Source organism: Rhea americana, unplaced genomic scaffold (genome assembly GCF_003343005.1).
Source record: "Rhea americana isolate MKP2758 unplaced genomic scaffold, rheAme1 scaffold_27, whole genome shotgun sequence".
NCBI lineage: Eukaryota > Metazoa > Chordata > Aves > Rheiformes > Rheidae > Rhea > Rhea americana.
Genome location: NW_028186390.1, coordinates 4,404,513 through 4,427,300, shown reverse-complemented (window position 1 = coordinate 4,427,300; position 22,788 = coordinate 4,404,513). Strand labels below are relative to the sequence as shown.

General features: G+C 41.4%; 1 protein-coding gene across 1 annotated transcript in view; it reads right to left on the bottom strand.

Annotated features, from left to right (window-relative positions):
- The window catches only part of AGBL4 (AGBL carboxypeptidase 4), a 542,375-nt gene that overhangs the window by 53,043 nt on the left and 466,544 nt on the right, over positions 1-22,788 (bottom strand). Inside the window, exon 6 of the mRNA XM_085308189.1 lies at positions 10,025-10,064. Within this exon, the coding sequence (XP_085164315.1) occupies positions 10,025-10,064 (40 nt within the window). The remainder of the gene's footprint in view (positions 1-10,024; positions 10,065-22,788) is intronic.

The window sequence follows — 22,788 nt, the reverse complement described above, 5'->3', positions numbered from 1 at the left end:
GCACGACAACATACTTGTGGACCAGGACACAGAGGTGCTATTAGCACAGAAATGTAACATAACCGACTGTCAGTGCCCTGACAAGTTAAAAAAAAAAAAAAAAAAAAGGGGGGGGGCAAAATCTCGGGTCTGGTTGCCATTTAGCAGCACTGGAATGACAGGACACCAGAGCTAGCAAAATCCAGCAAGAGTCAGGGCTCATTTATCCCCAGCAGTGCCTGCAGGTAACTTGCCTGGCTGGCAGTGGGACCCAAGGCAGCACCTCTGCCGCAAGCTGTGCAGCCCAACTACTCAGGTTGCTGCTAGCTCGTGCATTTCTACACTGCTCTCCATTTTGTAGCATCAATATAGCCCATGCTGTCTTCCAGATATTTAGAATACACTTTTTTCACTAAATCTTGTTCAGGTCACTCAGAAGGTAATTGAACAAACAAAAAAATTCCTACATGAAGAGACTGCATCCATACAAATGCCCTTACTAATTAAAATTTCTTTAAAAAGGAAGCTTTCCATGCTCTCTAAAAACATCTAATGCTTGAGGGTTTTTGTTTTTTTTTTTTTTCCTGTGTGGAGGAAATATTTTAAGTTTTCCTCAAGCCTACCCAAGAAGAGAAGGAGCACAATACACCTGTGCACAAGATTGCTCATTTTCACTCTCTCAAAATGAACCATCAGCTCATCTGCACATTGTTAGTAGAATAGAAAGCATTATATGCAAACATTTCCAGCATAAAAAGCCTTGTCACCTGGGATACTTGCTGCTTCTGAAAATTCTGATCAAAGATAAAAACCAAGACAACTCCTTGTAATCAATTATGCACAGATAGTCCACAGTGTATGTACAATTCATAAAAATAATACTAAAAACATAACATGGATTTACATGCAGAAATGAAATATGGACATGGACAGAACACTAATCTTCCGATTGGTATCTTAAATAGACAATCCCAGTTCTTTGAGGGAATCTCCGGCTAAATATTGCTTCCTTGAAACCATTTCCAGGGCCCCTTTAACCGCTCTCACTTCCCCAGGCGGAGCTAGGACGTGCTAACCTGCAGAGCCCAGGACGGCGTGAAGGTTAAAGCAGACTGCAGCCGGGGAATCAGCAGTACAATGAGCTGGACGCAGGTTTTCTTTCTGCGTAGGCAGAGATGATTAACCTCACTATACAGCCAAAAAACACTCAAGATGCAAAGCAAGCCATCACTCAACAGGCTGACTTTTTTCCAAAGTGAAACTAAAATACATTTTGTCAAGTCAGAAAGGATGCGTAACAGGCTCGTTTGTGGAAGGYCCCCTGTACGTACACCAGCAAGAGGTGACCTGCAAGATCATTACCCTACCTTGGTCACTAAATTCAGAACAGAAGTTAAGGAGGTGTTCAGATTCCTGGCATGTATGAACATGTCATCATCACCACTGTCCTCACTAATGCCAAATTTACACTTCCTGCTTTTGTCTGTGCATTGTTCACCCATCTGTCATCTCCAGATATATGGAGGAAAAGAAGGTGATCAGGAGTAGCCAGCGTGGATTCACCAAGGGGAAATCCTGCTTCACCAATCTGACAGCCTCTATGACGGAATGACTGGCTGAGTAGATGAGGGCAGAGCAGTGGACGTTGTGCACCTTGACTTCAGCAAGGCTTTTGACACTGTCTCCCATAACACCCTCCCAGATAAGCTCAGGAAGTGTGGGTTAGACGAGTGGACAGTGAGGTGGATTGAGAACTGGCTGAAAGGCAGAGCTCAGAGAGTTGTCATCAGTGGGGTGGAGTCTAGTTGGAGGACTGGCTAGTGGTGTCCCCCAGGGCTCAGTACTGGGTCCCATCCTGTTCAACTTCTTCATCAATGATCTGGATGAGGGGTCAGAGTGCCTCCTCAGCAAGTTTGCTGATGATACCAAGCTGGGAGGAGTGGCTGACACACCTGAGGGCTGTGCTGCCGTTCAGAGAGACCTGGACAGGCTGGAGAGCTGGGCGGAGAGGAACCTTCTGAGGTTCAACAAGGGCAAGTGCAGAGTCCTGCACCTAGGGAAAAATAACCCGAGGCACCCGTACAGGCTGGGGGCTGACCTACTGGAGAGCAGCTCTGCAGAGAAGGACCTGGGAGTGCTCACAGATGACAAATTGACCATGAGCCAGCAATGTGCCCTTGTGGCCAAGAAGGCCAATGGTCTTTAGGCATTAGGAAGAGTGTTGCCTGCAGGTCGAGGGAGGTGATCCTGCCCCTCTACCCAGCCCTGGTGAGGCCTCATCTCGAGTACTGTGTCCAGTTCTGGGCTCCCAGTACAAGAGAGACATGGAGCTACTGGAGAGAGTCCAGCGCAGGGCTACAAGGATGATCAGAGGGCTGGAGCACCTGCCCTATGAGGAACGGCTGTGAGAGCTGGGCCTCTTTAGCCTGGGGAAGAGAGGACTGAGGGGGGGATCTCATCAATGTGTACAAGTACCTGAAGGGAGGGTGTCAAGGGGACAGAGACAAACTCTTTTCAGTTGTCCCGTGTGACAGGACAAGAGGCAACGGGCAGAAATTGAAGCACAGGAAGCTCTGCCTGAACGTGAGGGGGAATTTCTTCCCTGCGAGAGTGACAGAGCCCTGGACCAGGTTGGCCAGAGAGGTTGTGGAGTCTCCTTCTCTGGAGATCTTCAAGGCCCGCCTGGGTGCAACCCTGTCTAACATGCTGAGTAGGGGGGTTGGACTAGATGATCTCCAGAGGTCCCTTCCAACCTTGCTGATTCTATGATTCTATGATCTTTATGACTGTCAAGTCAAGGAATTCACATCACCATATCAAGCCTTTCATCAAGTGCACATGCCCCAACCATGCAAAATATTTACATTTCTACATGAGGATTTATTCCCATATTGTTCTRGCTGACATCCTTTTGTCATGGGTCTTACACATTTTTGCCTAGGTGAGCCCCAAAGAGCATGCAGTGGCTTAATGAGCAGATCAATTATTGTTCATAAGAAAAGATACTGTCTCTTTAAAGGTTATTTGAAGGTTGATTGCTATCTTATTGCTTATATCCTGCAAATCTATTCAGCCTTATGAATGAATTTGACCTTTTTATACTTACTGGGAGAAAAAAACAGAACAGAAGTTAATTTAGAGCTCTATAATACAACACTTTTTCCCAGAGAAATGAAAGGGCATTCAAATCGATACCTGCACAATAACACTCTGATGAATGTTTGCACCCAATTTTCTCATTTTGCTAACTTGAGATTGGGCGTTTTGAATAGTTCTCAAAGAACATATCCTTTATGTGCTGTGAAGTATGTGGTATTGTGTCCAAACAATGCTAGGGGATAATCATTATAGGAGTATCACTGGGCCTGAAAAGGTCAGTTGGTTAGAAATGTCAGCTTTCAATGCAACCATGCCGGACCTTCCTATGTACGGGTCCAATTAAAGGGACATGCCAAGGTGCATGGAAACATCATGGTGACCCAGAATAATAATAAGGTATTGTGGAAAAGCTTGGTATTTTTCTTCAAAAGTAATGGATTAGCCTTTAGAATACCCTCTCTGCAGTSTTATTTTGACTTAGCAAATATCACTTATTCTACAAGTATCCAAAAAAGGTCATTTAAAAAAAATGCAAAAGGGGAGATAAAACAGTCTTACTGAAGGTAAATGTTTAGCAACTAAATGTAAAAACCTCTGGTTTCATTACTGGATCCAAAAAATAGTGTCATTTCAATAGACTTCAAACCTGCTGTATTTGAGATGGATATAGATGGTATTTTGGGAGGCAGATGGAGATCTGAGGATCTGGACGGACCTACTCCACTCAGACAAGCGGTGAGGGAGGTCTGCCTGTGCAGGGGGGAGACGGCAGGAACAGCAACACTGTGCAGTGAATATGCAGCATCTGTGCAACCATCACTTTAGCAAAGGGAGAGGCAAACGCAAGAAATGGGCAGGTACTGATGTGCATGAATACGTAATTATAAAGAACWGTATTACTTCTCCTTATCGCAGCAAATGGCAGTTTGTACAGCTGTACTGATACAGTGAAGATAAGGAATTGGATATCATCAAGCTTCCCAATTAACCTCAGGACAGCCCTGGACCTAATGACGCTGAAAAAAAAAATCCGTTTTCTCTGTACTTGCTGTTAGTACATTATCTTGCTAAAGTTTCAAGATGAGAACAAACTTCTTCCTACAGCTCTAGGGTTCAGCTGGAGGCAGACAGGTCGACAACACTGTCCCTTTGTTTTGGGCTTAGGCTTCAGCATTTACATTTTATTTGCAAGACAAACAAATTCTGGTGCTGTGGATTCAAACACAACATTTGGGGTCCATTGCCTTGCTGAGCAGTGAGTTACTGCTTCTCAAATTATTTTACACTATTTCGGGCAGAAGGGTGAATTAATATCTAGCATCTTAGGGATATGAGAAGTAGTTTCACTGCTATCTGTCACCGAGTATTAAAAGACTCAAACTGTTACTGGAAAGATAAGCAATTTCTTTTCTTGACCCTCTTTCAAAAAAAAAAAAAAAGTGTGTGAAGCTTCACTAACAGTAATTACGTTAGGCTGTTTAAAAACTCAGAGAGTATCCCCTGGCACATACTTAGACCCAAATCAATATAGTATTAATTAATAAGGACTATCAAAAATAGTAACYGAGTTTTAACAGCAAACAACTTTCTGTCACATTTTATTACCCTGTATCATTTTTACTAATACGTGTCTCATAGCTTCATGACTTTGAGTTCATATTATTTTCATGCTTCAATTAGAAAGAGGTAGATAGCCAGACTATCCAGGAAGGTAATGAAAAAGTCTTGTAGGGGGGCTTAGTGGTGGAAATTATACTTAAATGAAACTTTCCGATACACTGTGAAACTTTTTCTCCTTCCTTTGCCTAGTTTTACTTGAGGTCTTCTAAGAAGTAATATGTAGAAATGCAAAACTTAATCAGCTAAAAAATACAGCAAATCCCACATATCACTTTATGCAGTGGCAGGAGAGTAGAAATATATTTTCCTAACCAGAGGAAATTAACTAGGCAACAGTCCTATATCTATAATTTAAAGCAGTAAAATATGTATGGCAGAAACTAAAGCCACCTTTAAAGAATTCAGTGTAGCAGTGTATCACAAATTAATGAAATGGAGACATTTTTAGAGCATGCAGCTCTGAAGATATTAAAGGGGGGAAATATTTCACCGCATAGATCAGTCTGGTAAATACTTTTAAAATCAAGCTTTCTTCTCTGTTTGAAAGCATAAGAATTCGAATAGGAGGGGGAAAACACACACACAGACATTAACATTTCTGATCAAATCTCAAAGCCACTCCATAGAGATTTGGAATACCTTACTCCCTCATTGCATGTAAGCCTTTAATGTGGTCAGAGCAAAATCCGAGCAAATCAAGAGGAAGGAATTATGGAGTCAGCTCTTACTTTATTTCTCCTAAGATGAAATGGAGAGAAACTTCATATACTTTACATTCCACGCTGTAGCCAAGCTGGGCACAACAGAATATTCAACTACCCCAGGTTTTTTAAATGCAATCAATTTGCTGCTGCCAAATGTAGTGGGTTTATATACATCTGGGAAACATGCACCTACGGTGCTGATGAATTTCTCCTGACATTGCACTGATTTCAAGAGAATGTTGTTTTAAATTGGCAGTAGAGAGACTGGTAGGGAAGGATAAAGCCCTGAGGACGGCTGAATCAAAGAGAATTTCTAAAGAATTTTCCTGATGGTTCTTGGATAATATCACATGTTAGCTATTTTCAAAGCCAATAGTTTCCAACACACTTCCATTTATGGTATCAATAATTAAAAAATACTTCAGTGGGAGATGAACTTACCTTACAGAGAAGAGAAACTGGAAAGCTATATTATTATCATTAATACAGGAGATGCAAAATGCTTTGTCTCTGTGGAAAAGCTATGGAAACAGGAATACCTTATTTCCAACTATTGAGTGGTTACCACAAAATGGGAGGCAACTGCATGCGCATGTGCAAAGCGTTACTAGAACATGATCATGTGGAAATTAAGGACAGATGCTCAGCTGTTTTGTGCTGCAAAGCCAAACTAAACCACCTGAAGATTTGGCCCTAAAACTCAAGACCACAAAAAGAAGTGTGGCAGAAATGTTTTGGATCAAATTCAGAGGTAAAACTAAGTTTAAAGAAAATTCAAATTACCAAAACTTAAACCTCATTATGTCCCACTCCCTGCCAGCATGTCCCTGCCAGCTACTAATGAATTTTTAACATCTTTTCCCCCACCCCACTGCACACATCAGCTCTGACTCTGGCACCCTGAACCGTGYGGCGCATTCGAGTCTAATTGTAACTCACGTGTCAAGGGGCAAGAAGAAAGGAGTATGGCAAGAGCATTGATAAATTTAACTTAACGTTCCTCCAGCTACTTGGCAGCACGGCAGAACAGTGAACTCCCTTCCCCATCTTACATGGGTGTCAGCTACTTCAAAGGAATATATCTGAGCATGAGGGAGTCTGGCTTGCTCCCAGCTTATGCATCATTTGTGTCTGGCAGTTTCTGGAGACCCGCAGCAAAGGAAAGGCTTCCTCCAGTTTCCAACACTCCGGGGAACCTTCCGTAGCAGCTTTCTCGGGAGCGCTGAAACAGATCAGCTGGGCACGTTGCATCTCACCYTCCTTCCCCAGAGTGCCTTCAGCTCAGTCCAGGTTAGAAGTTAATGATCTATACCTGTTCAGTTTACCATACAAATATGCTTTGAAGTCAGATCACCTGAAGCTGATACACACAGCTTTTCCCCATGTCCAGGACAAGAGCTCCTTGCCATCCCCACCACCATCCTGTGTGGTCAAGGGCTTACAAACTCTTATTTCTATGTTTAGTCACTCATGTCTCACTGCCCCTTTTACTGACATTAATGGCATTATTTTACCTTGCAATAAATCTCATTAATTGGCTGATCAGCTTTTGGAAAATTACCCATTAGCAGCATCTGGAGAAGAACTGTTGTAAGACCTGTAAGGGATCACCACTCAATTTTTGGCTAAACAATTCTTGGTTTGGGAATTTTGCAAAAGAAAGATGATGCTCTCCCATGACAGATGTGCATTTCACAAGAGTCACCTTCACTTTTGAAGTCATTCTGTCTATTCTCACAATTAAGAAATAAGGCTTTGGTGGCTGAGACTGCTTGTCAGACACAGAGGACTCTCATCCTGTAAAACTGACTGACCCTCATCAGAAACACGGGTTACCTGCCTGCGGCGAGGGGGAGCACACAAGCAAGTCCCTAAGGATCCACAGCTGCAAACACGTAGCCCAGCTCCTAATCTRAGTCACGGAAATGAGGGACCACTGTGATTATGGCTAACCTCAGCAGTCAAAAACGATATCGCAGCTTTGTAAAAGCAGCCTGTTGATATTAGATCTTAGAGATAGAACTCAAAYAATGAAATATTAAAAAGTGGCAATCTCTGAAGACATATAAAGGGCTCAAGGCTATGTTTTTTTGCATTTGTATAACCAAAACTAGACTTTTTAATCCACRGGCTGAAATTTTCCAATCCTACTAGGAATTATGTGCCTAACTCTGTTAGCCTCTTTCAAAAATCTCAGCTTTAGGCTCTTAAGCAAGTTTGACCTCATTCAGCATCAGGCTTCTTTGGAAAACACTTTTACTGAGAACAAAACTGTAGGCACGCAATTGTATCATCTTGGCAAAAGTATACATATTTTCCTACATAAGCAGTTATTGTAGATTTCTGGCTAAATATCAGAGTGAAAATATATTTCAGGAAAAAGGCAAGATATGGAAAGCATTTTTCCCCCTTTTAATGCAGTATGTGTACCTAGTCATTGGAAGCTCTGTTAGTATTTGGCTGTTTTGATCCCTCCAACTAACTGCTGTATTCATTTCGTAGATTGCTGTACTAAAAGATCTGAAGAGATAGCTACTTACTGTGATCACATCTACACACAGATTCAACTTAGTCAACCCTTTCATTGCTCCAGTGAATACTGACCACATCAGAAATTACAATGAGGGGAGCATCATARATTCATAGAATCATATAATCAGTAAKGTTGGCAGGGACCTCTGGAGATCATCTAGTCCAACCCCCCTGCTCAGCAGGGTCAYCTAGAGCAYGKTAGACAGGGYTGCAYCCAGGCGGGCCTTGAAGATCTCCAGAGAAGGAGACTCCACAACCTCTCTGGGCAACCTGGTCCAGGGCTCTGTCACTCTCGCAGGGAAGAAATTCCCCCTCACGTTCAGGCGGAACTTCCCGTGCTTCAATTTCTGCCCGTTGCCTCTTGTCCTGTCACACGGGACAACTGAAAAGGGTTTGTCCCCATCCCCCTGACACCCTCCCTTCAGGTATTTGTAGACATTGATGAGATCCCCGCCCTCAGTCTTCTCTTCCCCAGGCTGAAGAGGCCCAGCTCTCGCAGCCGTTCCTCATAGGGCAGGTGCTCCAGCCCTCTGATCATCCTTGTAGCCCTACGCTGGACTCTCTCCAGTAGCTCCATTCATTTTACAATTTCATTTTACAATTTCAAAATCATTTTACAGAAATGTCTCATATTTAGTTATTCTGTTTCCCAACCATCCTTTTCTCTTATTTAAAAACTGTAAAAAGTCTGTGGATGTTGGTATTCTTATCCAAGATCTAAGTGTTTATTATGATGAAGACCTTCAAAGATATTTTCCTTTTCTTTTTTCCTCTGTAATAGAGAAAGTTTAAGATACAAAAAAATGAAAAATGTGCCATGTTTGCCCTTGAAGTTATAGTCAGAATAGTGACAATGGTTGTATCATACTGTATTGTTGCTTTTATCAGCAAGTGCCCTGAGCATACATTAACATAATTGCAAACTGCATGAAAAGTGAACATGCAGAAATGTGATGCAATTGCCAATAGCCTCAAACATCTGTCCCAACAAAGTGTTCCTCCTCCTTATTTTAATTCTTATTATTCTAACAAGGTTAGTGAAGGAGAAACCATGTCACAGATGATATCTACATTTAGAGTGTCAGAACAATTATTGATGCAAAATTGTTATCTAAGCAAATATGTGTCATATTTTGTTCACTTCCCATAACACCTGTTCATTTCTCTAACACATTATTCTCACTTAAAGCCAGAACTCATTAGTCCCAATTAAAGCCAAACTGAAAGCTTAATAAGTATATACAGCCAAAAAACTGAAAAAGTTAACCAAAAGGTAGCACCATCAGGCACAGTGAATGTCTAAAGCTGGTGAACAACCAATTTCTGCAACAGTGAAAAGAAGTGAAAAGAAATATATGAAATGAATGAAAAAAAATAAAAAGAAACCGAGTCAGAACCCAAACAGCAATAATAAAAAGCCACCCAGCCTTCAGAAAGGAGATCAAAGAGAAGCATCATTCAAACGATCTGCGCTTCAGTCACAGTACTGAGACCTTCGCAGCTCGCTATGCCAGAAAGACCAACATTTTCACAACCAGTGACCAGAAACTCAGTATGGCACATTTTGGTTTATTTCCTCCACAGACAAATAACAAAAGCTGATATGGAGAAGTCTGCTTAAAGCATTTTACTTTCACTTAAATTCTTTCTGACTCTCTTTGAGGTTCTCCAGAACTTAGCCCGTACATCCTGACTCCCACCATGCAGGCTGACTGCCACCCTTCCCTTGCTCCCCTAACTGTTGCAGTTTGCCACTGAAGAGAGTCAAACTTAGATTTCTGTGATACTTGAACACACACTGTGAATTCTAGGGCATCTGCCCTGCAGACATACCGCTAACTGTAACCCCAGGAGGCTTAAAGAAATATCAGCACTCAAATTCATAGAGTAAAGGTCTGAAGAGGCAGCTCTGTGAACGGATAACTGCCCGGGGCTTTGCCAAGCACAATATAGCTGTCACTTGTTATTATGTGAAAGATTTTCTGGGGAACAGTGTTTTTCATTTTGCATGTCAGAGACAGGAAAAAACACATTTAGACAACCATCTCTTTAAGAAAAGAGAAGAGAGCTGCGCGGCGGAGCTCACTTACCGGGGCTGGTTATTGTCAGGAGGTCAAGCTGCCGTTTCTGCTGAAAAACAAATTATAAAAGGAATTGTTAAAAGGGGACTGATTTTAGTGGGTCAGCTTAGACCTGCAAAGTAAGTGTTCTGACATTTATAGCAGAATTAATTACCAGTTACATGGCTCTCAGTAATTCTTTTGGATGGGATCCACATGTACTTTATGAGGGAGAAAAAAAAAWTAGCTCAGTCCCTTTAATGTGTTTTTATTTGCACTTATAAAGTGTTCCTACTTTTTTATTGGTACATATACTTGAAATAGATAGCTAGAAGCATGGATGGATGGGGATATTTATAAAAGTAATTTTTGATTCCATAGGGAAGGGGACAAGGAACCAAGACAAGAAACTCTAAGTTTTTTATTCATGTCAATCACTGACTCATAGTCTGCATGTGATCAAACACAATTATATTGCCTTGGGGTGAACCTTTCAAAGCCATGTAAGGGGATCTAGACAAAGTCAAAACTGATGAAAGGAAATTTCTTTTCATGCCAAGCACAGTCAGCCCATGACACTCTGCCACCAGATACCTCCCACACCAAAAGCTCACCAGACTTGATCAATGCTGAGTATTTKTACAGACAGCAAAATACAGAGAGTTATAACAGCAGATATTAAGTTGAAGCACAAGAGTGGCTTCTGGAAGGGCCATAAACCTTCGCAAGGTAAGCCAACCTGTAGTTAGAGGAGGTTAGGACAATTTTTTGCCTGGAAGCAAGTTATCCCACCAACAGCTTGGTGGAGGAGGGCTGTAGGTGAGGTTCAGTTTCCCCTGTAATACATGTTCCTAACCTAGTAGACTTGCCCCACCTTTACCCTTCAGTGGTTTGTCACGGAAATCCATGTGTTCCTTGACCATTATCATCCTTTTCAACCTTTCTGTAGGCCATGAGAGCATGCCACCACCAATAGGGCTTTCTCCATCTTGCAGACATATTGATACTGCCTACTCCTCCAAGCACTTTCTRACTACTTTGTTCTCCCTAAAACTATCTTTGCCCAACGTTAAAATGTCTAGCTGGCRTTGCAGATTATACTGTCCACTTTAATTTCTCTCTCCTAATCTGCTCAATAACGTCTGTGTTACTTTCATTTATTGTCAGCCCYATTGATCTTTTTCTAATCTAATTCTCATCATTGCATTCACTGTATTCCCTGGGTGACAGCTGAAAGTCCTTGAGGAGGAAACATTGACTTGGTATTCCCCACAGTGAACACTCTTCCTTAGAAATTATGACTGATGAAATTCCTTTCCAAATCCATTATTTCTCGATAAGTAAAGTAACCCTGGCTGAAGTCCATGGACACAGTTCATCATCCACTGAATTTACCTGAGCTATATACCCAACAGAGAATGTGGCCTACTGTTGTCAGGGTTGTCAGGACGAAAAACACCTTTTCTGAAACTTTCTGGTCTTCAGTACCTTAACTCATGTACAATGCAAATAATACTTCTGAGAAACCTCATTGCTGTCTTATTTCATGGTTATTCCTTGTTCTTGAGCCTCTGACAAGTCATTTTGAGTATGACATTAGCAGTGTACTAGATCATGTTTACTTTATTATAAAATACTGTCGTATTACAGCATACACYTAGCCTTTGGCCAGGTGTGCCATATTAATGGTAAAAGGGAGCAGAAGACCTTGTGTTCYTTGTGCCACCTCCACAAGAGCCAGACATAAATGCTGTCCCTACCCTCATAGGGTCGCCCACCTCAGACTCCTTTCCCAGGGAGAGAGAAAGCAAAATAGCAGGAACAAAGCACTCTCCTCCCCAGCAGAAGCCATAYGAAGAAACTGCTCCTAATGAGTTAAGTTTTGAACAGATACTGTGCCTTAGTCCTAATCCATGCRTACAAAGCTACAAAATGCCAAGGCTTAGCACCCACTGGGCCAAGAGCTTTGCTTGTATTTCTCAGCACAACTGGAACTCCAAAAGCTGTGTRTCAACAAAACAGCTAAATTTTAAAAAGTATACGTCCAAAATCTATGCTGCCGGAAAGCTACTCTGTTGGGGAAAAAAGTGGAATATAAACATCCTATATCAAAGAAGGTGACAAACTGTAGAGTGCAGGAATAGAAAGAAAGGCATATAGCTCAACTGGGCCCCRGTGCTGACTTAGTTTATTAACTGGTGCTAGAATAAACATAAAATAAAAACACAAATAGCCGAATTTGATAGTGGAAGAAAAGCACATAGTATGAAAAATAGGAAACAGAATGAATTTATTATAGGCCAGATGAGATGTACAGTTTATAATTTTTTCCACATTTGCCTACTGTCTTCAAATTGGCCCTGAAAAAACAAACTAATTCCAGATCCTGGAAATCTCTGTGCATATGTTAAACTTCAAGCACAAGTTATTTCTCTGACTTCAGGTGGATCAGCACTGATCCACCTGATCAGCGTCTTTGGCATCTAACACCTAACTGCTGCAAGAGATTTGAAATGCTACCGCGTCCTTGGCACTGGCTCCACTCAAATTCACCCAGCTGGAAGAGGACGGTCACTACCCGACGGGGGCAGTGACAGAGCACAGCTTCTTCTGCTTTCACCTTCAACAGACCTTGAGGAGGTTCTTGTAATTTAGCTCTGCAAGGGACGTGTGTGAATACTCACTYGAATCCAGGGAGGAGGACACACTAAAGTGCAATCGAGAATCATGCAATGAAGCATGCAGAAATGCACTAATTATGCATTCTGAATCTCCAGAAGTTCAGCCCTGCTCTCAGATCTCAGAGGCCAGCTCTCCGCAGTTTCCAGGGCACAGCTGGATGCAAGCAGCCTAGTAACTACAGAGATTTTTTTTTTTAACATACAGGCACACTTATGAGTTGTTATAAAAACAGAATTTGAATTTGAAAAGAGAGACATTACAAGTGTCACAAAGATTAATAAAATAATTGCGTCAGAAATATCATGGCTGTGGGGCTTTGTATATTCTCTTCTCCCTTCAGTGCTGAAAGATGCAAATTGCAGCTGTTGCCCCCCCCCAGCACGATCACCCTCTCCCTGTTTTGACAGATTTCTTGAAAGACTCATCTCCACAAGATGTCTGGCTTTTCTGTTCTGCCTTTAGTAATTTTCCACTCCTCAAACACCTGCCCCTGCAGAAATGCTTGGGACTGTCTCAGTCTTCAGGCAAGCTACTGTCCCAAGAATTCCCACCTGATCATTGAAATGTGATGACTATCACCCTTGGTCTGGGGAGAGGTGACAGTTTCCCRTATCAGTAACACTGGATTTCAGCTACATTGGCAAAAAGGCATGCCATGCTAAACATTAAAATGATTTCCACAGCATCAACCATAACTTATAAGCAGCAAACCAAGATTCCCTGCATCATCACAGTATCTCCATCGCTATAATCTCATCCTACCCATAAGGGGCAGCAGCCTTATTTTCACTTTGCTGGCTATGCAAAGGCCCAAAGGCAAACACAGACCGTCAGTGATTCATACCAGCTTCCTACTGCGTGCATTTTTCTATCATCGCTGGTGCTATCCAGAGGCACAGTCCCTACAGGGCATTAGGGCTCAGCAGCAAACCTGCAGTGGATTGTGTTCACTTCCACAGAATTAACATGATCTTTAATTAATRCAATAAGCACTGATGAGTAATAAATCATATTAAAATACAAGGAAGGCAAATTTTTAATAAATTAAGCATTGATTCATTTAATAAATATTAATCTATTAAGCATCAAGAATTCATTACTTTCAGAAAACCAGTTAAAAAGCCCAGCTAAAGTCTAAGTGTGCAGAATGGTCCCTGTTCACCCATAATACACACTTACTTATTTTTAAATTGTTCCTTAATTTATCAAGATAAACAACTTGCCTGAAACCAAGTCTGGAAGATTAKTCAATTGTGGTACGCAATTTTTTTGACACAGATTCAAACTCACCTCATTTCAGGTTGTTTCCTAAATTTCTCCTAGTAACTCTCTTTTCAAGCAATCTCCTTCTCTTCCTTGATATTGATGACCTTCAAAATAATTACTGATTGGTGTCATTTAATTTTCATCTCCTCAAGTAATTTAGGGAGAGATACAAAACTAGAAAAAAATGTTGGGGTGGTGTAAATTAACTCATTCATTTAAGTTTAGCTTATCTACAAGATGTTCTTTCACACTTTGCTCTCTGCAGAGTTCCTCCAACCTTTTATATAGATGTGGGATGTGCTGCACTTGCTTTGACTCTTATCTACAGATTAGCAAAAGAGAAGGAAAGAAAGCCAGATGCTAAGATGCCCCACGAGACTGATATGGAGCTGTTTCTGTAGCAACCGATGATTTTCTTCTCATGTAAGAATGAGCCTAGTCATATCTAATTCTGAATGTATCTGGGCCTCACTTGCCAGCCAAAGCTGTGTCAAGTATAAAGTCAATATAGCCAAAAAGAGTGATAAAAAAAAGCAATTATAAAGTCATCTTCTTCCTCCTACACTCCTCCTCCCGGCAGGATCCAAAAGGTGTCCTTCCCTCCAGCACTGTGTCTACAAGCCCCAGTGTTGTGCAGAGACGTGGGGCAGAGCCAGCGGTGGCAGCCGACCACGAGGACCACCTCGCCAGCAGCCTGGGACTCTCCCTACTGCATTTTGTCCCACCCAGTCTCTCCTACTGATCCCTCTCCTCTGGTTTGCATGTGGTTGGACTAGGCGCCTCTCCCTATCACCTTCAATCTGCTGTGCAATGCAGAGAGTTTAAAATCGAAATCAAGTGCATGATTTTTCCCCCTGTCCTGGGAGCTTTGCAACAACTTGTTGCTAATTTTGCCCCTTCCTTTTAACTTCTTCTAAAGCAGCATTCCTCTTCTATAAACCAACTGTTTGAGTTGACACGAGAGTAATTGAAACCCACGCATCTACTCACAAAACAAAGCTGGGTACATACCAAAGCGTCTGCCAAGCTGAATTCCACATTTCTACAGCCTTCATTAGTCCCACGCACAGTAGTACCAATACCTTTGCAAGCTATCATCTAACACTATATCAYGGCAGAACCCAAAAGTTCAGACAAAGGATCAAACTGATCCCAACTCCGAGACTTGGCGCAGCGTGGATGGCACAACGCTGCTGCTCACAAGCAGCACCGTGAGACTCCTCTGTTTTGCACAGGGAGGGATTTACAGAAGAAGGGAGGGATGAGGACGAAGGTGCAGGGAGGGAGAGGATAAAAAAGCTTCCATCCCACCCATTCGCTTTGCTACATGATAGGTGAACAAGCTGTGCACCTCGGTGTGCTCTGCTCGTGTGCAAAAGACACTTCTGTGAGAGAGGAGCGTAAACTCTTTTTAATTTATATTTAAAGAAAATCTTCCTCAGCTAAATATTGCCTCATACACATAATTATCTYTAGTAGAAGAGAAATGTAATTTTCACATGTAGCAAATCATAATGATATTGCTTCTTGCACTAATGGAAAGCCTTCAAAATTGAGCTGACAAGTGGTAAAGGACCCTTTGAAGGGGAGGATGGACTAAGCGACACTTAATAAAAGCCAAGAAACGCTACTACTTGCACTTCCAACATAATATCTTGTAATACAGGGGTTTAAACACCACAAAACTTCAGCACAATGACATGTCAGGAAGATGAAGATGTAAATATCCAACACATTTTACTTGATGTGGTGATGAATGAAGATGAATGCTGAGAGTCCTTGGATCTTTTCCAGCCCTAGTTTTGTTTCACAGGATGCTGGGATGCAAAATATTTGAGCATCAGAGGCAGGCTGAGGTGCTGATGCTCTGTGCCCTGGCAGCATCGAACGGAGAATTTAGCCCCAATCTCCCTACCATGGACAAGGTGAGGGAGGAAGCTGCCACCTTCCTGCACGGGGAGAAAAGGTCAATAGGACGCGTGAGAAATGCAGAGGGGAAGGGAGTCAGCTAAGCCCGTGATTTTTGTTTTGCAGAATTTAAAATGGGCTCAGTCTTGGGATTTACAAATTGTTTTGTGATTCCTTTTAGTGGTTTGTACTCGCAAAGATTGTTGGACAGTTTAATTTAAGAAATATTTTATGATTAATCAATAAGCTAATAAATTTTCTAATGAAAGCCTAGGTAAAGGAAGAGTATTAGAAAAGAGTAGATATAATTAGGTGCACATTTCATATCTGTTTATTTTCTGAAATGCAGGTTTCTCTGCTTGTATGCTCCCTCCATTCAGACAGCATCACTCATCTCCAAAGAGTGAATCTCGATTTTAGTGATGACCTCAATAAGCCACTAAGTCAAATCCAGTTAAAATGGATAATCCAATGATTTAAGTTTGTTTTTTTTTAATCATGTTATGATGCCAAGCAATAACCTTTTCTTTCCATCCTGAAATCACAGGCTTTTGTTTGTATAATGAAGCAAAATCTCACATTTTCCACTTCCTCTGTTATTAGCTGCTGCCGTTTCATGGTATCATGATAAAACGAAGCCCTCAGCTTGTTGACACTTGACTAGGATCTCAGTAAATTGCATCTGCTGTAGCCTACACTGTGGAATCAATTATTGATAATATAGGTGTGGGGGAACATTTATAAAGTGGTTTGGGATACGTTATCACTCACACTAAGAGCCATAATGAACATTTTAAACCATTTTAACAGTGACCTCTACAGACATTTGATCTTTGCAATATTTGGTAATTCGATTCTGGTTTAGAATCAAAACTGAGTCCAAATGATAAAAGACAGTGTGGATCCATTAAGCTGCATTACTCATCCTTCCAGTTCACATATTCTGCTATTTCGTATCTGACACCTGTGTTTGCTTCACAAAACCTAGGTACAAAGAACAGTTGCTACCTTCTTTTTCTTCAGAAATGCTACCAAATGAGTAGTTAAAACATTTCTTCTCCCCTTTAAATATTTGTCTCAAGAGCGCAACACTCGTGCATAATATATTATTTTCTACAAAGCTCCTTCCTAATTCTTCCTAAGTCTCATTGTGCTGAAAAGTCTATTTAGAAAGATCATTACCACAATGAAAACTATGGAAAAACTGAAAAACCATGCAAGGCATCTTTGGGCCRCCATAAACACATACTCTCTAATACCTGTGGTACGTGCATAGAGCAGCTGGTGAGCAGACGACTCCTGAAAGCAGTAGATCTCTGCCCAAAGCAACAGCCATGGGAGGCCAAGCGCTTGGACCAGCCTGGTCACACAAGCTCACAATCTGTTCCACATACTCTTGAGTGACATCTGCTGGTGCTTTATCTATAAGTTGCCTTGTTTACATATACGGCATTTATAAAGATAGTATCCAAATTCTCACTGAACCACTCCGAAACACCCCAAAAAATCCACCATTTCACATTCTCTATAAATATTTGCAATCATAACAAGAAGTCCTTAGACTCCCTTGTGTCTGGAAGGAAGGAGAGGAGGAATGAAGAGCTTGGAATGAAGTGATCCTTAACTTCACCAGTGAGAGTTAGGAGGACAGAAAGCCTYTTAGGTTTTTTGCACTTCTGGTTCTCCATCTGTAAAATAGTAAGCGTCCTTGTCCGGTTCAGGGAAGACATAAAGATAGCTTCAGAGTAACAGCATGGTTTAATGATATTCTGCTATAGCATACCACGCGTATACAGTGCATACGATGAGGGATGTGCCTAAGTGGGCGTGCTTGAGTAGCTAATAATGCTCTCTGTTTTTCACCTGTCAACATATGGCAAGGAAACCCCATCACTTCATCGTACCATAACTTGACCAGCTTGACTCAGAGCTCCCAATTTCATAGGCTCGTATCTTCCCAGTTGTTTCAGACCTGGAACAGGTTGCCCAGAGAGGTTGTGGAGTCTCCTTCTCTGGAGATATTCAAAATCCATCTGGGCACAATCCTGTGCAACGTGCTTTAGGGCACCCTGCATGAGCAGGGGGGTTGGACTAGATGATCTCCAGAGGTCCCTTCCAACTTCAGCTATTCTGTGATTCTGTGAAATGCTGAGACAAATTAATACTCTAAAGTCACCCTGAAGCCAGAGTACATGAGCATGCAGACGCCTATTTCTGCCTCAATAAAGGCTCAGAAAAAAAGGAATAAAACAGCCATAGCCTAATACRCTCTCCTGCAGGAGTGTTGGGCCTACAGGAAGCAAAAGAAGAGGATAAGGCCAATTTCTCTGTGGTCAGGGGGCAGCCTGATCCTACGTCCAGGTTTCAATCAAGCCTCTTCGCAGCTCCGCTAACCTAAAGGTGGCTGCACGCATAAATACTGCAAGGGTTCATGATCCAGTCATTCCACATTGGCGCTCAGCGTTTTAAAGGGTTTGTTTTGGTAACAAAACACCATGCAGGTTTTTCATAGCTGGGCRTATTATTATGTAAATTGTACAGCTCTGGTTATAATCCTGTGCTTGTGACATCAATTACTTAGTGCCTATACAGATTACTGTAATGCCACAAACAGAGGATTATGTCTTAAAGTACACAGTAAGCAGCAGGAGCTAATAAACTCGTCTCTTTACATTTTATTTATTTTGAAAAAAAAAAGAGTAAACAAGGGCAGGAAAAACTATACAGACCCCACACAGTGCCATTAACAACAAAAATCTATACCAGATGCAGATTGCTTCTGAGCACAGCTCAAAAGTGATTGCACAGCTATTCTTTAGCTGTGAATTTCTGTCTTACTTTAAGYATTACTAAGGAAAGGAGAGGCATTTGGGCAGAAAAAAGGGACAGCTTAGTGAAAGTAATTATGAACTTTGAGAGTCCACCATTTGTTGGGGAGGTAAGGAACAGTGTTCAATGAATGTTTAATTAGAAACAAAGCATATCTACCTATACCAGTAATAGGATATCGACTAACTAGCCACTGTTTATAGGTTGTTTTAGATAACAGACAAGACAGATTAACTCCAACATATACAATTTTAAAACCAARCTTGTAGTTGCAGGCAGACTGTGATCACATACTGAAGGAGGCAAAAATCAAGAGGTTCAAGTCCATGCTCAAGTAGTCTGGTCCCGGAGCTTCAACTTCAGCTGCTTTCATCCCAGCTGAGTGCTCTGAGGAACGGATCATTTCTGCTGTTCCTTCTTTTGCTATGTATAAATAACTAAATATTTACTGAAGCTGGGACTTAAGCTCCAACTCCCATATCCTACATGAGTAGCCCAACCGTCAGCTTGTAGCATTTGTCCTGCTCTCTCCATAAAATTGATACTTAACTATACAAAATGGCACAGTTCTCAAATAGCCAGCATAGTTGGTGAGACCACCGACAGGTTCAAAAAAAATACCAATCATTTAAAAAAATCCTATGAAAAGAGAAAAAAAAGAGAACTCTGAGGGAGTCACTGGGAAGGACAGTAGGGGGACGAGTTTTCCGCAACATGAGATATTTTCACTAGACGWTTCGCTCTTCTGAAGAAGTTTAATACTCTCTGACTGGGGAGCAGCTCTCGTTGGCGCTCGGTTTGGCTCTCCTTCTGCATTAGCATTCTGATCAGGATCGCAGCTTAAGTTGAAAACAAAGCTCTGAATTACAGCACTGACAGGATCCACTTCCTAATACACCTGGGTCCAGTCAAAGGAAAYGCATCTTTGATAAACTTTTAAGGAACAGGACTCCTGTGGTTTCACACCATAAGCAGGGCAATACAAATGGAAGGAAGAAAAAAATATATAAAAGATGCAGTGCAAGAGTAGCATTGCTTCTGAATATAAAATTTCTCCAAATGATTGCATTTTCATGCATAAAACCTATGAATTATGTGTTAAAAAGGCCCTCTGATCCAGCAGCAGCATGGAAATAAACATGAGAGAAGACAACTTCTCTCAGCTGCTGTTTTCTCTGATTCCCCAGAGCCTCTCTCCCTCTTTCCTTCCCCTCCAAGAGCTCCCTGCCTCAGCTTCTGATTTTGTGTGAATTATTTGATTGTGTTTGTTACCTTAGGACTTATTTTCTGCTAACGTATTGGAGTCTGCCAGAGACGCAGGCGAGATGTGGGAGAACACAGCACAGGAATTTCCAGATCACAGCTTTAGTGGTTGATGGTATTCTGCAAACACTCAAAATATATTTTCTTTCGACTCAAAGATGACAATGTTAAAAGGCAACTAAGTGACTTGTATTCAGTGGCAGTGCATGCTGTTTTATTTAGAAGAAAGCCTCAACAGTACGTTGTATTTCTGGTATCTCCCATTCAAATATCTCAGAAAGTTAACATTCAGCAGAGCATCCTTTGGCTCTAAAAGTAATCCAAACTTTTGCCTATAAGCCCTGAATAGTCAGGCTTTCTGTATAACACAAAGTAGAGTAAATATTGAGAGAACTTTATATATGGAAAATGTTGTGCATGAGATCTACTGTCTGTATCATCTTCAAGAACTGATCCTTCTTCAGTGATTTCTTCCAAGTGAGCCATCACCATTACACCCCAAAACTAATAGTAATCACACACCTGCAGCTCCAAGCTACAAGGATTCAAAAGGAAAAGAAAGAACTTATTCTTTTTTTTTTTTTTTTGAAAGTTACTTTGGCAGTTACAACAACTAAATTTTTAAATACATACACACAAACAATCACAGATCGACACATGCAAACACTCATCTGCATATGTGCAGGCATGTACGTCCCTAGGTGTGTCTATACASTCCTGTGTTGTACAGAGCAAAGTAAATATTTAGAAAACCGCATACACGTTACACTTATAGCTGAGGAATCAATATAAGCTATGTGATGTAGATATTGAAGAAAAACCTGGGAAATGCTCAGAGCTGTCACACCCATCGTAGCCCGTGGAAATATTGCCCCCCTGGACCAAGCCAGCATTGTGTCACTAATAGAAACATGGCAGAATACATGTTTCCTAGTTAAGGAAGCACCGCTTTGAGGAACCAAAGGAAATCAGCACGAGGGGAGTCAATGCAACCGATTTCCAATACCCCTTGCAGGAGGATTTCACTTTCTAATCTTCAGCAATAAATTCACAGGCCCTCCACTCCAGTCACACTCCCTTTCCCTCCATCCTTCCTTCTTCCCTCATTTCATCCATTCAGCTGAAGGGCTACAGCTCATTTTCATCCACATTTTCAAGCTACTAATATTATTGCAATGCAAGTCAATAGATTGAAAACATCCAGTTCCAAAGATGTGCACAACTGATGGACAAAATCAGTATTTTTCCCTTTGCAGCAAGGGGGCAGCTAACTCCATCCCTCCAAGTCCTGCTGCTGCTGTCAAGGCAGCGTTACAGACGGAGACTCACACCGCAACGGGGGACTGACAGGAGGAAGGGCAGAGAAAACTGTGTGTTTCCACATTGTAATTTTGGAAGATTACTTTGTCTGATAACCTTTCCCTGCGTACTGTGTAAAGTTCCTAGTTTATTGTATGTAAGTCAAGATAACATGACCAAAATAACAGTGAAAACTYAAATTAGAATCTATTATGCATGAACAAATATATACATTTATATGTCCCACTACCATGGTCTCATCRAATTTCAAGCTTTTCATCTAATTTCAGTTTGGGTCTCATTCCTTTCACAATCTACAACAGTGAGTTAGTTTTCCTAGCGCTATTTTTTTTTTTCAAAACAAGCTTGTCAAATTTAACTAACAAATGGTTTAGGAGATTCCAGTTGCCATTCTTATAAAAACTGCATATTTAATTGCTGACATTGAAAGCACTGTCTGGAGAAGTGAAATGGAGGCAGTGAGGATGAGCTATCCTAGGGGTAAAAGAACAATCTCACTTTCCAAATAGACCCAACAGTTTCTCACTCACAATTTCAAAAGCAACTTGTTCATAGTTTTCTACTGCATACACTCAGATTATTGCTAAATCCCTGTATCCAAACATATTGAACCACACTATTTGGAGCAGGGTCCACTCAGGTGCCACCTCTACGAGAATTCCCAGAGACATTCCCCACGCAGTGCTGAGACTCTCCCGACAGCCCTTACAGGGTCATGCTGCCCCGGTACACTACCTCGCATCAGTCCGTTTTAATCCCGCAGTTGTCACCCTAGGATCGTTAGTAAAAACAAAAAAATTGAGGGTATTGGTGCCCAGGCATCATCCAGCTTTATACATTCAGATTTGAACATTTTGGTCTCACTTTTGAAATTTGGCATGTTAGCCCAAACCTGTCTTCTGGATGCTTTAAACTAGAAAAACTATTYCAGAGGCATTTTTATTGTTTTACTGTTGAAGATAGCTGTTGTCATATTAATATTACATTCAAGGGAAAAATAAAACTTTGGTTCATCAAAATTACTGAGTTAGTTTAGCCAAGAGCAGACTTGAATGGRGAGCTGCTTAAGAGAATGAGGCTGCTCATATGTATTACTGTTTTGTTCCTCTCTTTAATCAGGTGTCAGGTTATTCTGACTAATAAAATAGGGAGTAACATTTGTCTTGTACAGTGAACAGAGATAAGAGGTCTAAAATCCTCTTCTCATTGCTAACTGTTTCCARTTATCACTTTTTACAGTTGCTCTATAAGCAATTCATCAGGGACCTCCTATCTATCTGATATATCTAAAGGTTAAAAAACACAGAACAAAAGCTTATGAAAAAAAATCTGCATCATGACTAGTAATTAAGTCTGTTTTGGAAAGCACACAAAGCACCCCATTATTTTAGTTTTTCAAGATGGGTCATTTCTGCCAGCGAGCCGGTAGACCCTCTTCAACGCGACCAGAAGCGCTGCTCAGCACCTTCTGCGGAGCAGAGGAGGGACCCAAATGCCACATTAATCAGTTTTTATACTGAAACTTT